The sequence below is a fragment of the Oratosquilla oratoria genome, chromosome 44 (genome assembly GCF_046742065.1).
Source record: "Oratosquilla oratoria isolate Oo_2021 chromosome 44, ASM4674206v1, whole genome shotgun sequence".
Classification (NCBI taxonomy): Eukaryota; Metazoa; Arthropoda; class Malacostraca; order Stomatopoda; family Squillidae; genus Oratosquilla; species Oratosquilla oratoria.
Genome location: NC_134820.1, coordinates 12,168,040 through 12,186,556, shown reverse-complemented (window position 1 = coordinate 12,186,556; position 18,517 = coordinate 12,168,040). Strand labels below are relative to the sequence as shown.

Below are 18,517 nucleotides of genomic sequence, written 5' to 3'. Positions count from 1 at the left end.
TCAACCCTATCTCCCAACCCCCTTTTCACCCCTGCTCTCATCCTTACCTTCTTATTTCTCACTCTATCCAGTCTAGCAACCCCTACTATACTTCTCAGGCATTTCACCTCAAACACATTTAAACTCTTCTTCTCTTATATTCTATGTTTCTGCCCCATACAATTCTGTCAGCATAATCACCCCTTCATACAATCTCCACTTAGCATTCATTCTCAAATGTCTATTTCTCATTACACTTTTTAATCCCCCAAGGCATTTATATGCTTCTTTCAATCTACATTCTAACTCCACTTTCACTCCTCCCTTTCACACCACATTCGCACCTAGGTATCTAAAGCTATCCACTTCCTCCAGTTTCTCTCCAATTTGTTGCCATCCTCTCCCCTTGTACATTTCATCACCTTACTTTTACCCACATTTATCTTCAACTTCCTTCTTTCACACACCTTCCCAAACTCTGTCACTGTCTTCCTTAATCCCTCCTCTGATCCTGCTACAAGTGCAGTGTCATCAGCAAACAACAACTGGCTTATTTCCCATTTTTCTCCATTTTCTTTAACCACTTCAGTACGAATCAAATTATCATGCACAGCATTGGCTGCCATATGTACATTGCATCACACTACTCGCATAATAAAATATAAAGTCACTGTTGTATTACTTGTTCTCTTTTACTCTGAGTGATAATAAACACAAAAATCATGATCAAACCAGGTCACAAAATCCAGGGTTAACTCATGTAAGGACACATGAGGGTGGTAGATGGAAGGATGGTAGAGCATTAATGGACTATATAGTGGTAATCAGGAGTATAGTAGGAAGAGTTAAGGATGTACATGTTCTAAGGGGAGAGAGTGGGGGAATATCAGATCATTTTTTGGTGGAAGGTAAGTTGAGAGTGGAGGGTAGATGGAGAAAGGGGAAATGGACAGAAGACAGGTGCTTAAAGTGAATTGCTTAAATGAGAAAAGGAGGAGTACAAGAAGAAACTGAGACAGGAGTGGGAGGGAGTGAAGGATAGAGTAGAACTAGGAGTGGAGGAGGAAATGGGATGTTTCAAGGAGGGAGTCACAAGGTGTGCAAAGATGGTGTGTGGAACAAGGAGGACAGGAGGAAATAGAAGGAAGGGTAGTGAGTGGTGGGATGATGAAGCAAAGAAGGTTGTAGAAGAGAAGAAGTGAGCATTCACTGATTGGTTACAAAATAGGATGAGAGAATCATATGAGAGGTACAAAGAAAAGAGAAGAGAAGTAAAGCATAAGATAAAAGAGGCAAAGAGGAGAGCAGATGTAAAATAGGGTAAGAGTATGACAGAAAATTTTGAAAGTAATAAAACAATGTTTTGGAGGGCAGTTAAGAGAGGAAGAGGTGAATCAAGTAGAGGAGAAAAGGTAAAAGGTGCAGATGGAGAGATGATAATGGAAGAGATGGCAGTAAGAGGAAGATGGGCAGAGTATTTTAGGGAGTTGCTAAATGTGAAAGAGAATAGGGAGGGAAAGGTAGTTGCAGTAGGAAGTGCTAAGAAAATGACTGTGATGAGTGAGGAAAATGGAGAAGAAATTAAAAAAGATGAAGGGAAGGCAGTTGTTAAGAAGATGAGAGCAGGTAAGGCACTTGGGTTAGATGGGTGTCATGCAGAATGTCTTAAAAAAGGAAGTACAGTGATGGTGGGCTGGCTGGTGAGGTTATTTAATGTTTAAAAGAGGGTAGAGTGCTGGAGGACTTCCAATTGTACTATCATGGTATAGATGGGTTGAACACTAAATTTCATATATGTGTAACTCGAGCATACAAATATATAAGAAAAAATGTGCTTAACCTTTATCTCTCTTGATAGCCTAGTTGGAAAGTCAATGTCACACTTGTCATGAGGATGCCGGGTTTGACTCCTGGGCAGTACCACATTTCAATTTCAGCATGCTGGCCTTTGATGGCTTAGAATTAAAGTGCATTTTGGTTGTTAAAATATATCTCTAATCACTGGGACCCATTCAGTGTTGTACAAATACTTTGCTGCGTTCATATACTTCCAATTGTACTATCATGGTGGAGATGGGTTGAATGCAAAATTTCATATATGTGTATGTAACTCGAGCATACAAATATATAAGAAAAAATGCACTTAACCTTTATCTCTCTTGATAGCCTAGTTGGAAAGTCACTGTCGCACTTGTCATGAGGATGTCGGGTTCAAGTCCTCAGCAGTACCACATTTCAATTTCAGCATGCTGGCCTTTGATGGCTTAGAATTAAAGTGCATTGTGGGTGTTAAAATGTATATATATTAAGAGTTTAAAAGAAACATGTATTTCTACAATCATTTCAGAGAAAGAGCTAACATACCTCTGCTTTTTCCAGGCTGGGCAGTATAGATGTGCACCGTTCCCAGATGGCAGCTGAATCATACTTATTCACCTCTGCATTCCATGAGTCATACTGCCGACAACCTCCTAGTGTAATACTACTGAAGCCTGGGAGAATGTAAGTGTCATAGTCCACATACAAAAAGTTTTTCACCCATGGAGCATTCACCTATAAAAACAAATTCAAGAGTTAATATTTGATAACATATGATAATTATTCATTTACCATCTGAAACATATACATGTACTTTATTCTGAAGTTCTTAAAAAAATTACTGTGTTATTACATTACTGGATAATCATACAACTTTAATTGAAATAAAGGGGATAAAAGTCAAGGGTTCACACGTAGGACACTTGTGATAATTCTAATTTCATTACAATACTCCAGTACTTATAGTTTCTCACTTTACATTTGGCATGTTTTCTAATAATGATTTAATAGACCCCCCATTTAATGGATTTAAGAGCAAACAGACATGACTCAGAATAAATCCCTGAATTCCCCATAATATAATCACAGAATATCAAGAACCTATTACAGGGGGTCCTCGAGTTATGATGGAGTTCCATTCCTGCGCAATGTCATAAACTGATTTTCTGTATAAGTAAGAACCTTTCATGGTGATTCGGGAAAAAAAAAAAAAAAAAAAAAAAAAAAAAAAAAATATATATATATATATATATATATATATATATATATATATATATATATATATATATATATATACAGTACTACCTCTCATTAACGGACGTTAATTAGCTGTGTTTGCGGTGTTTTTGCTGTGTTTTCGGTGTTTTTGGTGCTGCTGTTTAGTGCTGTGCAATCACTATGCCACCCAAAAACCACTCCAAATCAATGGATTATTCACATCAACAGACACCGTTACCCCCCTTTTAGTCCGTTAATGAGAGGTAGTACTGTATATAATTAGTAATCCAAAATTGCACTTCATTCCTTGGAATATCATCACATGATGACATATTCCTCTGCACTTACCAACTAGTTCTTTGTATTATAAAAAAAAGTACAAGTATCAGCAAAGCAAAATGTACAGGGACAAACACTGCAGAAGTCAAAACCGTCATAAACCGAGGACTCCCTGTATATAAATAGAAACATTATAGGTGCTAGGAGTGATCACTGTAATACCCCACTAGTCATTTTTCTCTACTCAATACAACTTTTCATATTTCGCTACTTTTATCATACATCTATCACAAATCTTTTTCCCTTTCAGTGTGTTCATTTTGAGTACCAATCATAATCCTGAAAGTCATAATCCCAAATGCTGTAACCCTGAAAATTTAAATAATGAAATACTTAACCCATCTTTCCCTTACTGCCCTCACTTCCATTAACATTGTCTATTTTTACCCTTTACCTTTTCCTCTCAACCTAACTCACCTCCCTACCTCCTACTACTACAAATTGCCATGCAAAGGATTAATATGGAGATTGTAAAATATGGGGTCTTAGAAGTAATGGATTTTTGGTCATAATCCCAAATGCTGTCATCCCAAAATTTGAAATCCTGAAAGATCAATGTATAGAAATACATAACATATACCAAAGGCTTTTTCACCCTTATAAGGGAGGTAGCCAAAAAACAAAGGCATAAAGACCACTCCCACTCATTCCATCCCTAATATATGCCTCTACCCTCTTCCCTCCCTCTTATCTTGGCACCTCCTGGATGACAGGTCATCCCTGCATCTCGCCCACTACCCTGGATCAGAAGCAGTGTCACATGACACAGCCCATCCACAGCAAGGCCGCTTCATTAAATCGGCTACCCCCCCCTCTCCGTCCCCTCATGCAGAAAAGGAGAAGACGAGGAGAAATCCCTTACTGCTGTGTCAATTAATTTCTCATACATACTCCCTCACCCCCCCCCATTCCCCTCCCACTCCACCTCATGCATCACAGCATCATCCATACACAACCATTCTCCATTCACCCCTATCTTCTGTCCTCTCCCATCCTTCCTCAACAGACATTCCCCTCTTTCCCAATGTCCCTTTTATCCCATCTATCCATCTCATCCTAGGTCGACCCCTCATGTTCACTCCTTCCACACCTCTTTTACTAGTCTTTCTTCACTCATTCTTTCCATGTGTCCAAACCATCCCAATAATCTTTCATAAACCTTATCTCCCAACTCCCTTTCCACCCCCCTTCTCTTCCTCACCTCCTCATTTAAAAATATTATTTAAAAAACTATTTGTATTTAAATTTTTCCCAAAGATTATTTTTTGAGAGTCTAATTTTGGGGGGATTTCATTATATTAGGGATATTGATCTTTTATCTAAAATTTCATGGTTACAGTATTCAAGATTATGACTTTCAGGATTATGATTAACATCTAGAAGGGTGAAGAAGCCCTTGATTTATGTTAAAAAATGGTGGCACTTTGTCAAATACCTTTTCCAAATCTAGGTATACACAGTCTACCCATCCTTTTCTCTCATGCAACACATCAAATACTTTCAAGTAGTATAAATTTAGCAGACTGATTACACATGAGTTTACTTCTCTAAATCCAAATTAGTTGTCATCCAATATTATTTCTCCTCTAAATGTTTTATCCATTCATCTTATACAATTTCTTAACATATTTTGGCTATGACACTGGTCAGTAATACTGGTCTATAATTTAGCAGTACTTTCCTGTTTCCCCCTAAAATATTGGTACCATATTTGCAGATTTCAAGTCCAAAGACAACTTCATCTCTTTCAGTGAACATATTATCAATTAATGTACTTTGTCCCCTAACTGTTCTCTACATTCTTTCAATATGAGATCCCATTGTGTTCTGAAGCCTTTCTCACATCCATTTTTTTTTATAATTCAAACATCTACATTTGAAGGATTGGAAGAGTTCTGGGCATTCATGTTTTTAGGGTAGATAATGGAGGAGTGTCAAATATTTTTTTTAATAGAATGGAACTTGAAAGTTAAAAAAAAAAAAAAAAAAAAAAAAAAAAAAAAAAAAAAAAAAAAAAAAAAAAAAAAAAAAAAAAAAAAAAAAAAAAAAAAAAAAAAAAAAAAAAAAAAAAAAAAAAAAAAAAAAAAAAAGGGGAGAGGGAAAGTGTGAGAAATTGAGAGGTGTTTCAAGTAAATAAATAGAATGAGAAAGAAAAGGAGAAGTAATACCCGAAGCTGAGAGAAGTGTGGGAAGTGGTGAGGGATCAAGGGTAAATAGGAGTAGAAGAATAGGCATCCTCTGAGAAAGATGTGACAAAATGTGCATAGATTGTACGTGGCACAAGGAGGATGGGAGTAAACAGAAGGAAATGCTGTGAATGGAGGGATGAAGAAGTAAAGATGGTGGTAGAAGAGAAGAAGTGAGCACATGAGGAGTGAGCATATAAGGAAGCATATGAGAGGTACAAGAAGAAGAAAGGAGAAGCAAAACATAAAGTGAGGGAGGCAAAGTGAAGGGCTGATGTGAAATGAGGTAGGAATTTGACAGAATAGCTTCCCACACAGAGTGATTGATGTCTGGAACAAACTAAACAGGGAAACAGTGAATGCCAAAACTATGCAAGATTTTAAGTACAAACTGGATGCAGAAAGACACAAAAGTGGGTCACTACAAGTATAGCTCTCATCCCATAAAATACAACTAGGTAAATTAGTAAAGAACAGGATGGAGGGAAGTTACTAATGGAGTCCCACAGGGGTCAGTATTAGTACCAGTTGACAATATGATGAATAAATTGATAAGTTATGCTAACTTATTTGCTGAAAATGGAAAGTTCATGAGGATGGTAAATAATATAGAGGGCTACTGGTTGCAACAAAAATGTCTTCAAAAGGTATGTGAGTGAAGCCAGGAGTGGGAAATGAAGTTCAATGTGAAGAAATGTAAGATATTGGACATGGGTATGAATAAGAATAGGCTACCAAAGCAAAGGAAGAGAGGGACTTAGGAATGATGATGCTGGCTGGAAAGTTGGTCTCCAGAAACACACATCAAAAGATTCACTAGGGAAACTTGTCACCAGAAACATACCTCAGAAGATTTCACTAGTGAAACTTATAATCTACATACCACAAGAGTAGGATTCTAATATATGGACAGAGACATGATGAAGGTAATTGAAAACCTGATTTGCCTTATACTGAAACATGCTGCTGTGGTGAAGCCACCACACAAAAAATATATATATAAACAAGATTGAGCAAATTCAGAAAACAGCAACATAAATCATTCCAGATTTTGCCAATATATCATATGAAGAGAGACTGAATATTCTGGCACTTCAAACACTAAAGGAGAGAAAAAAAATGGTGATCTAATAAGTGTTTAAAACTATGACAAGTGTGGACATACTTGATGATGAGAGCCTTTAGTGTGAGAAAAAAGGAAAACCAGAAATCTGGATGAAGGAACAATAAATTCACACAATATGAGACAATTTAAGACCAAAATTTACCACTGAGAATGTAGAGACAGGACCCTATGAGCATAGCTTATATCCTGTATGCTGCAACCTGGTAAATACAATTCAGTACCTCTCAACTCTACAGCACAATGGATTTTCTTTGATACTTGTTTACATTACTAGTAAATGGCATATGCTACCATTTTTAAGGCATGACTCCTAATATACAGTACTGTGTATATGGCACCATATATATTCTCTTTCAGGAAATAAGAATACTGCTCTTTACTTTTTTTTTTTAAAGTAAAACTATATAACTGAGTCTTGAAGTGTATTTAAATGTTGTGGAAGTTCTGTGAGTATATATTGCAGCTTAAATGATGGGAATAGGGGTTTCAGGATATGTTTCTTGTATTCATGATTATTCTTTATTTAGGGGTGGATGGATTAGTATTTAAACCTCATAAATAACAGGGGCTGATTGTGCAGACAAATCCCAGCCCCACCTTTAGGTACATCCTTGACTCACTTTACACTATTACTGGGAAAGGTAGTTCCAAAATCTCATCATTCAAACTTGCATGAAATGTAAACCTAATGTACATACATACATATACCAAAGGCTTTTTCCCCCTTACACGGGGGGTAGCCAAAAAGAAAAAGGCATAGAAATCACTCCCACCCATTTCATTTCCCAATATTCCACTCCCCTCCACCCTCCTCCCTCCCTCCTATCTTGGCACCTCCTGGATGACGGGTCATCCCTGCATCCTGTCCACTGCCCTGGGTCAGAAGCAGTGTCGCAAGACACAGCACATCCACAGCAAGGCTGCTTCATAAATTCTGCGACCTCCCATCTCCGTCCCCTCATGCAGAAAAGGAGAAGACGGGGAGAAATCCCTTCGGGCTGCGTCAAATTTTTTTCATACATACTTCCTCACCCCCATCCCCCACCCACTCCCCCTCATGCATCACAGCCTCATCTATACACAACCCTTCTCCATTCACCAATATCTTCTGTCCTCTCCTGTCCTTCCTCCACAGACATTCCTCTCTTTTGTAAAGCCCCTTTCACCCCATCCATCCATCTCATCGTAAGACGCCCCCTCATATTCACTCCTTCCACCTCCGCCTTCCACACTTCTTTTACTAATCTTTCTTCACTCATTCTTTCCATGTGTCCAAACTATCCTAATACTCTTTCATCAACCCTATCTCCCAGCTCCCTTTCCACCCCTGTTCTCCTCCTCACCTCCTCATTTCTCACTCTATCTAGCCTGGTAACCCCTATCATACTTCTCAGGCATTTCATCTCAAACACATTCAAACTCCTTCTCTCTTCCTCTCTCATGTTCCATGTTTCTGCCCCGTACATTGCTGTTGGCACAATCACTCCTTCATATAACCTCCTCTTAGCAACCATTCCCAGATGTCTATTTCTCATTACACTTTTTAATCCACCAAGCCATTTACTTGCTTCTCTCAATCTACATTCTACCTCCACCCCCACTCCTCCCTTTCCTGTCACATTCGCACTGAAGTATCTGAAACTATCCACTTCCTCCAGTTTCTCACCCTTAATGCTCACTTCCAGCCTACTGTCACTCTCTCCCCTTATACATCTCATCACCTTACTTTTGCCCACATTTATCTTCAGCTTCCTTCTTTCACACACCTTCTCAAACTCTGTCACTAATTTCCTCAATCCCTCCTCTGATCCTGCTACAAGTGCAGTGTCGTCAGCAAACAACAGCTGGCTCACCTCCCACTTTTCTCCATTTTCTTTAATCATCTCCAACCCCTGACCCACTACACTTGCATTCACCTCTCGCACCACCCCATCCATGTAAAGATTGAACAGCCAGGGCGACATAACACATCCCTGACGAAGTCCCACCTTTACCTCAAACCATTCACTCTCCATTACTAATCCTAACGCAAGCTCTACTACTCTCATAAAAACTCTTGACTGCTCTTAACAGCTTTCCTCCTATCCCATATATCTGCAGTACCTCCCACAGTGCCTTCCTGTCTACCCTGTCATAAGCCTTTTCCAGATCCATAAAAGCCCAAAAAACATCCTTACCTTTTCCTATAGCTTTCTCACATATCTGTCTTACCACAAAAATCTGATCTACACATCCCCTACCTGTCCTAAAACCACACTGTTCCTCACCAATTACTCCCTCTGTTCTTCTCCTAATCCTCTCAATCAAGACCCTCCCATAAGCCTTCCCAACTACACTCAACAAGCTGATCCCTCTGTAACTACTACACTCACACTTGTCCCCCTTTCCTTTGTAAAGCGGAACTATACAGGCACTCCTCCAGTCCTCCGGCACTCTACCCTCTCTTAAACAAACCAGCCAGTCCACCATAACTGTACCTACATTCTTCAGACATTCTGCATGGCATCCATCCAACCCAGGTGCCTTACCTCCTCTTATCATCTTAACGGCTGCTTTCACTTCATCCTTCCCTATTTCTCCTCCATTCTCCTCACTCATCACTCTCATTTTCTTAGCGCTTCCCACTGCAACTACCTTTCCCTCCCTATCCTCCTTCACATTTAGCAACTCCCTAAAATACTCTGCCCTTCCTCTCACTGCCTTCTCTTCCATTATCACCTCTCCATCTGCACCTTTTACCTTTTCTTCTCTACTTGATTCGGCTCCTCTTCCTCTTTTAATTTCCTTCCAAAACATCTTTTTATTACTTTCAAAATTTTCTGTCATACTCTTTCCCCATTTCACATCAGCTCTCCTCTTTGCTTCCTTTATCTTATGCTTAACTTCCTTTTTCTTTACTTTGTACCTCTCTGTGGTGGGGGCAAAAGAATAGTGCCACCAAGTATTTCCACTTGAGTTGTAAAAGGCGACAAAAAAGGGACGGGGGATGGGATTAGGAGTCCTACTACCTGGAGCCCCAAAAGGGGATATTCCTAAGAAAGAAAAAAAACCTAATGTACAAAATACATATTTTTCTTTTATATTTGCCCCACTGAAAAACCTCTCCCATGAGAAACAATAACCACATTAACACAACTCCATTCAGGTCACCATCCAACACTAAAACAATACCAACACAATAGGTCTGGCCATAGAAACAAATTGCCCCAGATGTAACCATCACATGGAAGCCACAACAATATTTCTTCCTTGAATGACTTATGGGCTAATCCAGTTGCTGTTGCTAGTTACCCAAGAGCCATGGATTAATGGGTGATGGATTGGTGATTGATGATTTTCTTTGACCAAATGTATTACTAAATAAGAATCCATGTTTTTTCAATTATTCTATATTTAGTTTTATTTTCACCTAATGTACACTATTAATAAAACAAGGGCTGGGTAACTGGGGAGCCCTGGTTAACTGCCCTAGTTAGCTCACCATTTGTTTGACCCTTCTTGACATACTTTAGCTACAAGTCACATGCATATGTTAGTAAAGGTGCTCAGGCTATTGTGATTCCATGCAAGTGGTGCAATCAGTGTTTAATACATTCATGAAAATTTCTTACAGCCATGGAAGAGGCCATAGACCACATGCCAGGTCCACACAGACTTCTTTGGGTAAAATGAGGAGGCACTTCCTAATCCATTCTGATAGCAATTCAAAATGTCCTGAATGAAAGCTGTTGTTGACCACCACTACTGGAGCAATCATCATTGTAGTGACAGATGGTTGTGACTTATGAGTTACTAGGAAAATTCATGATAGACAAAGGACCAAAATTAGTAGGGTTCATTATGGGTTAATTCAAATTAAATACATAATTTTTATCATATTCAATAATGAATAACAATAACACTAACAATTTAGGAACATTATTCTCTTACCTTGAATACCTGACCTCTCATTGGGAGGACAGTGATGTCATTGCAAAGCTCACGTGCTCCAAACCCTGAACAGTTGCAGATCACATCAAAATCCTTTCCTAATTCATCTAAACTCTCTAGGCAGTGCTGTTCTATCACTCCTCCTCTAGATTTGAATCTGTTGTGTTAAACAATTCCACAATTATTCATGAATACGTGTACAATTTTCATTAATATTTGATAACTGAAGGACAATACAAGATGAATTTGTGTAAAAGAAAGTATAATGAAGCAATGAAATATACCACTGTTGAATATCATTATTTTTAATTAATATAATTATAATCGGATGAAGGTGAAACTGGGAAAGGAGGTGTGGGTCTTTGTAAGTGCATATGGGCCTGGCAGTGAGAAGAGTGTAGAAGAAAGGGAGGCCTTTTGGATAGATTTAAATGAGTGCATAGAGGGTTTAGGGAGAAGTGTAAATGTAATAGTACTGGGAGACCTTAATGCTAGGGTAGGAAAGGATCCAATTGATGGAGTGGTTGGGAAATGTGGAGTTCCAGGAAAAAATTGTAGTGGAGAGTTGATGGTGGAAATGTGTCTAGAAAGAGAGTTGATGATAGCAAATACAGTGTTTCGGAAGAGAGTCAAGCATAAGTACACATGGGAGAGGGTGGTGGAGGGAAGGGTGGTAGATAGAGCTTTAATGGACTATGTAGTGGTAAATAGGATTATGATAGGAAGAGTTAAGGATGTACATGTGCTAAGGGGAGAGGGTGGGGGAATATCAGATCATTTTCTGGTGGAAGGTAAGTTGAGAATGGAGGACAGATGGAGAAAGAGGAAAGGGACAAAAGGTAGGGAGGTGCTTAGAGTGAACTCTTTAAATGAAGAGGAACAGGATTTGGAGTACAAGAAGAAGCTGAAGGAGGAGTGGGAGGGAGTGAAGGATAGAGTAGAGGTAGGTGTGGAGGAGGAATGGGGATGGTTCAAGGAGGGAGTCACAAAGTGTGCAAAGAGTGTGGAACAAGAAGGACAGGAGGATATAGAAGGAAGGGTAGTGAATGGTGGGATGAGGAAACAAAGAAGGTTGGAGAAGAGAAGAAGCGAGCTTACACAGTTTGGTTACAAAATAGGACGAGGGAGTCATATGAGACATACAAAGAAAAGAAAAGAGAAGTAAAGAAAAAGATAAAGGAGGCAAAGAGGAGAGCAGATGTAAAATGGGGTAAGAGTACGACGGAAATTTTTTAAAGTAATAAAAAGATGTTTCGGAAAGAAATTAAGACAGGAGGAGGAGGTGAATCAAGTAAAGAAGAAAAGGTAAAAGGGCAGATGGAGAGATGATAATGGAAGAGAAGGTAGTAAGGGGAAGATGGGCAGAATATTTTAGGGAGTTGCTAAATGTGAAGGAGGATAAGGAGGGAAAGATAGCTGCAGTGGGAAATGCTAAGAAAATTAGAGTGATGAGTGAGGAAAATGGAGGAGAAATAGGGAAGGATGAAGTGAAGGCAGCAGTTAAGATGATGAAAGCAGGTAAGGTACCTGGTCTGGATGGATGCCATGCAGAATGTCTGAAAAAGGGAGGTACAGTGATGGTGGACTGGTTGGTGAGGTTATTTAATGTTTGCTGGAGAGAAGGTAGAGTGCCGGAGGACTGGAGGAGTGCCTGTATAGTTCCACTTTACAAGGGAAAGGGGGACAAGTGTGAATGTAGTAGTTTCAGAGGGATTAGCTTGTTAAGTGTAGTTGGGAAGGCTTATGGGAGGATCTTGATTGAGAGGATTAGGAGAGGAACAGAGGGAGTAATTGGTGAAGAACAGTGTGGATTTAGGACAGGTAGAGGTTGTGTAGATCAGATTTTTGTGGTAAGACAAATATGTGAAAAAGCTATAGGAAAGGGGAAGGATGTTTTCTGGGCCTTTATGGATCTGGAAAATGCTTATGACAGGGTAGGCAGAAAGGCACTGTGGGAGGTTATGCGGATATACGGGATAGGAGGAAAGCCGGGAGCTGTCAAGAGTTTTTATGAGAGTAGTAGAGCTTGTGTCAGGATTACAAATGGAGAGAGTGAGTGGTTTGAGGTAAAGGTGGGACTTCGTCTAGGATGCATTATGTTGCCCTGGCTGTTCAACTTATACATGGATGGGGTAGTGCGAGAGGTAAATGCAAGGGTAGTGGGTCAGGGATTGGAGATGGTTAAGGAAAATGGAGAAAAGTGGGAGGTGAGCCAGCTGTTGTTTGTGGACGACACTGCGCTTGTGGCAGGATCGGAGGAGGGATTGAGGAAGTTGGTGACAGAGTTTGGGAGAGTGTGTGATAGAAGAAAGCTGAAGATAAATGTGGGTAAAAGTAAGGTGATGAGATGTACAAGGGGTGAAAGTGGCAGTAATCTGGAAGTGAGCATTAAGGGAGAGCAACTGGAGGAAGTGGATAGTTTTAGATACTTGGGTGCAAATGTGACAGGAAAAGGTGGAGTGAAGGTGGAGGTAGAATGTAGATTGAGAGAAGCGAGTAAATGCCTTGGTGGATTAAAAAGTGTAATGAGGAATAGAAATTTGGGAATGGATGCTAAGAGGAGACTGTATGAAGGAGTGATTGTGCCAACAGCACTGTATGGAGCAGAAACATGGAACATAAGAGAGGAAGAGAAAAGGAGCTTGAATGTGTTTGAGATGAAGTGTCTGAGAAGTATGATGGGGGTTACTAGGCTGGATAGAGTGAGAAATGAGGAGGTGAGGAGGAGAACAGGGGTGGAAAGGGAGTTGAGAGATAGGGTTGATGAAAGAATATTAGGATGGTTTGGACACATGGAAAGAATGAGTGAAGAAAGACTAGTAAAGGAGGTATGGAAGGCAGATGTGGAGGGAGTGAACATGAGGGGACGTCCTAGGATGAGATGGATGGATGGGATGAAGGGGGCTTTAGGGAAGAGGGGAATGTCTGTTGAGGAAGGACAGGAGAGGACAGAAGACAGGGGTGAATGGAGAATGGTTGTATATGAAAGATGTTGTGATGCATGAGGTGGAATGGATGGGGGGATGGGGGGTGAGGTAGTGTGTGTGAGCAAAATTTTGACGCAGCCTGAAGGGATTTCTCCCCGTCCTCTCCTTTATATGGGGGGACGGAGAGGGGGGGTCGCCGATTTAATGAAGTGGCCTTGCTGTGGATGTGCTGTGTCTTGCGACACTGCTTCTGACCCAGGGCAGTGGACAGGGTGCAGGGATGACCCGTCATCTAGGAGGCGCTAAGATGGGAGGGAGGGTGGAGGGGTGTGGAGTGTTTTCAGGGGATGGAATGGGTGGGAATGATTTTATGCCTTTTCCTTTTTTGGCTACCTCCCTAGTAATGGGGAAAAAGCCTTGGTATATATGTATGTATAATCGGAGATATTTTTGGGCTGTCATGATGATATCTTCTTCTTCTGTGGTATTGCATCTTGCAGGCTCCTCAATTGCCCTAGAAGCAATCACCACACACAGGATACCAAAATTCTTATCTTGCATTGCCCAACTCTAGCCTTCCCTTGACAACAACACATTACCAGTAGCTCTTTCTTGAGTGACTTGTGGGCCAATCCAATTGCTGATGCCAGTTATCTGGGAGCCATGGGTCTCCTGCAGGAGAGACCTGGGGAAAAGGATGGATTGACTAAAGAAACAGAGAGTACACTGGAGTAAAACTGAATAGAAGCGACATGAGGCCAAAGATTAAAAGTGGTGGAAATGGATCAGTCAATAAATCTATTGCTCTAGATTTCTTTTGCAGGAGACTTGCAGACCCCAGGTAACTGGGCACAATCACACCTTTGGCCCACTAAAAACTCAGAAAAGATATTTTGTGTTGTCTGGACTGTGTGAGAGTAGGGCTATATAGAATGAAGTGCTACATGTCTTCTGTAAGGTGGTTGCACCTGGAGCAAATGTAGTTTGTTGTCAGGTCAATTTTGTACTGTTTTACTGTAATACATGGTGACCTGAGCACAATTGAGCCAGTTTAGTTCTTGTCTTGGAAGTTATTTCTTAGGCTAATGTGTAGTGGAGCTGGTGAAATATAGAATTTGGAGGTTGTAATATATGTAATATGTGTGTGTCCATCAATCAGCCATCCTTAGCCCACTGCTGAACAAATACCTCTTTCATAGCATTCCATGACTTACCGTATTTTCCGGTGTATAGTGCGCGACTTTTTTCCGTTGGAAGGGCCTAAAAATGGGGGATGCGCGTTATCCGGTGGTGCGCAATATCTACGGCCTACGATAATTCTGCGGCTGTGTGTGTAATTTTTTTCACAACAACGTGACGATGTTGGCCGTCACAAAGTCGGGATGGCACACTTCTCCGTGACGTTCCGTGAGAACAAGAAGAACAGCCATGGTGACATGAAAGAATACGCCAGCATGGGCTATATAAATATTTGGTATAGGTACGTATCTATCGAATCTTATTTTTTTGTTTAAATAGGCCTAAACACCATGAAACATTATCAAAATTCATGATACTTGCCCATGTTCACAGCATCCTAGTTTGAATTTTTATGTTGGCTTTGTTGCTTCACTTTAGGTATGGTACAAATTCCGTTGCGGCCGTTCATAAACTCGTGTCAAACACCTGACTACAACACCCTCTTTCGGGAGTTATATTAACTAAACGTCACCTCGATGACTGTCCTATTTCACCACTGTCATTGCAGGTTCAAAGCTAAAACGAAACAGTCTGTAGTTTGTTTCAGTATTAAATAAAAAATGGTAAAGACGAATTATTTCCTCAAGATAAAATGAACATTTTCTGTAAAAATCCCAAAATTTTCTGTATATTTTACTTTCAATAAACTTTTTTAGATCATATTTCCTACAAATTATTTAAGCTACAAAGTAATAAGGGACCAACGCACAACATGAGTCATATACCGGTACATGTAGTTCCGACTTTTTCTTAGTTGTGTCCTGATTGATGCCTAAACTGACACTTAATTTAGTGACAAATCAACAGATTTCCCAGCGGTGGCTTTAGCCAATGAAAAATACTTCTCCATGAAACCTCGTTCACATGATACTAAATAATTAATCACCGTTATTTCATTGGTTTATTTTTACTAATATTAATTATCGTAGTCTATGCAAATATTTGGGATTCGTAAAACAGCACTGGTACCAACATCATGAACGTTGGCCGTTTTAGCTCACCCGGAATATGCTAGATCAGGGCCGAGATTGACAGTTCTATTGCCAATCTAGCCTACACTAAACACCCTCTTGCGAGAGTTTGTTAAACTAAACGTCACTTCAGTAAAGACACTTATGAACCGAAACATAGTTTGTTGCTGCATGGCGATAAAAACTTGTACACGGTGATAAAAACTTGTAAGATGAATTGTTCCCTCAGGATAGTAAATTACAATTTTTCTGTAAAAATCCGAAATTTTTCATGTACATTTTGTATTCAATAAACTTTTCATGGCTCAAATTTCCCACAAAACAATGGACCAACGCAAGCAGGAGTCGCATACATGCAGTTCACGAGCTTTAGCCACCAGTGACTTTTCCTGGCTTGTGCGTTATATGTCTGTGTGCGCTATCTGTGTACTGAGATTATGAAGTGCATGGGTGCGCATTATAACCCGATGCACATTTTAAGCCGGAAAATACGGTACATAACTGCACCAACTTCTGCCACATCACTATGTACTTACCTAATTGTAGTATACAGGAAAGGAGCAACACTCATTGGATCCCATCTCCTATTCCCTAATTCCCTAAATTCATGTACAGTTCCAACTTAATCTATATCTTTGATTTTCAATTATATTTAGATTTGAACTCATGTATTGCTTGAGCTTGGGCTATATCCCCTTCTAAGCTATTCCACAGATTTATACATCTATATGGAAAACTGTATTTCTTTACATCCTTTCGACATGTAGTCTTTCTTAATTTACTTCCATGACCTTTAATCAGGAGATCTCTTCTATCAGTGCAATCTATCCCCTTTAGTGACCCGAACACTGTAATCATGTTACCTCTTTCTCTTCAATCTTTCAAGGTTGGTAGACCTAGTGCTTTTAGTCTTTCCCCATATGGTTTATCTGCTAGGTTGGGGACCAGTTTGGTTACTGCTCTTTGTATTCTCTCAATCCTTCACTCTGTGCGGGGACCATACTAATGAAGCATATTCCAGTCTTGGACATATCAGGGTTTCAATGGATTTTTTCATCATCTCTTCATCCATATAATGGAATGCCACTTTAATCTTCTCCAGTAGTCCCACAATCCTGCCGATATTTCTGTCAGGTGATAGGTTGTCTTTTATCAACACTCCCAAGTCTTTCTCTTCTTATGCTTTTGTAATGTGCTTGCTTCCCAAGGAATAGTTTAAGGATGACCATTTGCTGCTATTGCCCATTTCCAATACTTTCCATATTTTGGTAATGAACTTCATTTCCTATTCTTGGCTCCATACAAAAATAGTATCTTGATCTTTTTGCAATATTCTACTGTCCTCATTTTTCACTCTTCTCACAATTTTTGCATCATCTGCAAACATGTTGGCATAGATTGCTGTTCCTTCCATTATGTCATTAACATAAACAAGAAACATTATCGATGCAACTACTGAACCTTGTGGTACTCTGCTCGCTCATTACTCCTCTCCAGTTTGACATTTTGTCCTTTACTACTGTCCTCATGTATCTTTCCTTCAAAAAGTCTTTAATTCATTCTAATAGTTTGCTTCTCAGTCCTCCAACATGCTCTAATTTCCACATAAGTAAACTCTGAGATACTTTATTAAATGCCTTCTCTATGTCCAGGTACACACAGTCCACCCACCCCTCTCTCTCTCTTGCAGCACATCAATCACTTTAGAGTACACACACACACACACACACACATATATATATATATATATATATATATATATATATACCAAAGGCTTTTTTCCCCTTACAAGGGAGGTAGCCAAAAGACAAAGGCATAAAAACCACTCCCACCCATTCCATCCCCTACATACTCCACTCCCCTCTTCCCTCCCTCTTATCTTGGCACCTCCTGGATGACGGGTCATCCCTGTATCTTGTCCACTGCCCTGGGTCAGAAGCAGTGTCACAAGACACAGCACATCCACAGCAAGGCTGCTTCATTAATTTGGCAACCCCCCTCTCCATCCCCTCATGCAGAAAAGGTGAAGACGGGGAGAAATCCCTTTGGGCTGCATCAATTTATTTCTCATACATACTCCCTCACCCACTTCCCCTCATGCATCACAGCATCATCCATACACAACCCTTCTCCATTCACCCCTATCTTCTGTCCTCTCCCATCCTTCCTCAACAGACATTCCCCTCTTTCCCAATACCCTTTTTACCCCATCCATCCATCTCATCCTAGGTTGCCCCCTCATGTTCACTCCTTCCACCTCTGCCTTCCACACCTCTTTTACTAATCTTTCTTCACTCATTCATTCCATATGTCCAAACCATCCCAATACTCTTTCATCAACCCTATCTCCCAACTCCCTTTCCACCCCTGTTCTCCTCCTCACCTCCTCATTTCTCACTCTATCTAGCCTGGTAACCCCTATCATACTTCTCAGGCATTTCATCTCAAACACTCTAGAGTAAAAGCTTAAAAGGTCTGACACACATGATCTTCCAGATTTGAAGCAAAACTGACTCTCTGTCAGAATGTTCATCTTTTCAAGATATTTGGTCCATCAATCTTTCACAATCCTTTCACATAATTTCACTATTGTAATGGTTAGTGATACTGTCCTATAATTTAGTGGTGTTTCCTTGTTTCCACCTTTGTGAATTGGCACTACATCTGCCCTTTTCCAATCAAGTGGCACAATGACTTCTTTCACTGAACATGTAATAAGACTGTGGATCTTGTCTGCTAGTTGTTCCCTACATTCTTTAAGTATCCAATTTAAGGTCCCATCAG

At 40.0% G+C, this 18,517-nt stretch overlaps 1 protein-coding gene across 5 annotated transcripts in view; it reads right to left on the bottom strand.

The window, feature by feature from the left end:
- Positions 1–18,517, bottom strand: part of Daao1 (D-amino acid oxidase 1) — an 87,975-nt gene that overhangs the window by 19,367 nt on the left and 50,091 nt on the right. For all 5 annotated transcript variants that reach the window (XM_076180174.1, XM_076180176.1, XM_076180173.1 and 2 more), the window contains exons 5-6: positions 10,597–10,753; positions 2,344–2,532 (exon numbers count right to left, since the gene is read on the bottom strand). In XM_076180174.1, the coding sequence (XP_076036289.1) occupies positions 2,344–2,532; positions 10,597–10,753 (346 nt within the window). The remainder of the gene's footprint in view (positions 1–2,343; positions 2,533–10,596; positions 10,754–18,517) is intronic.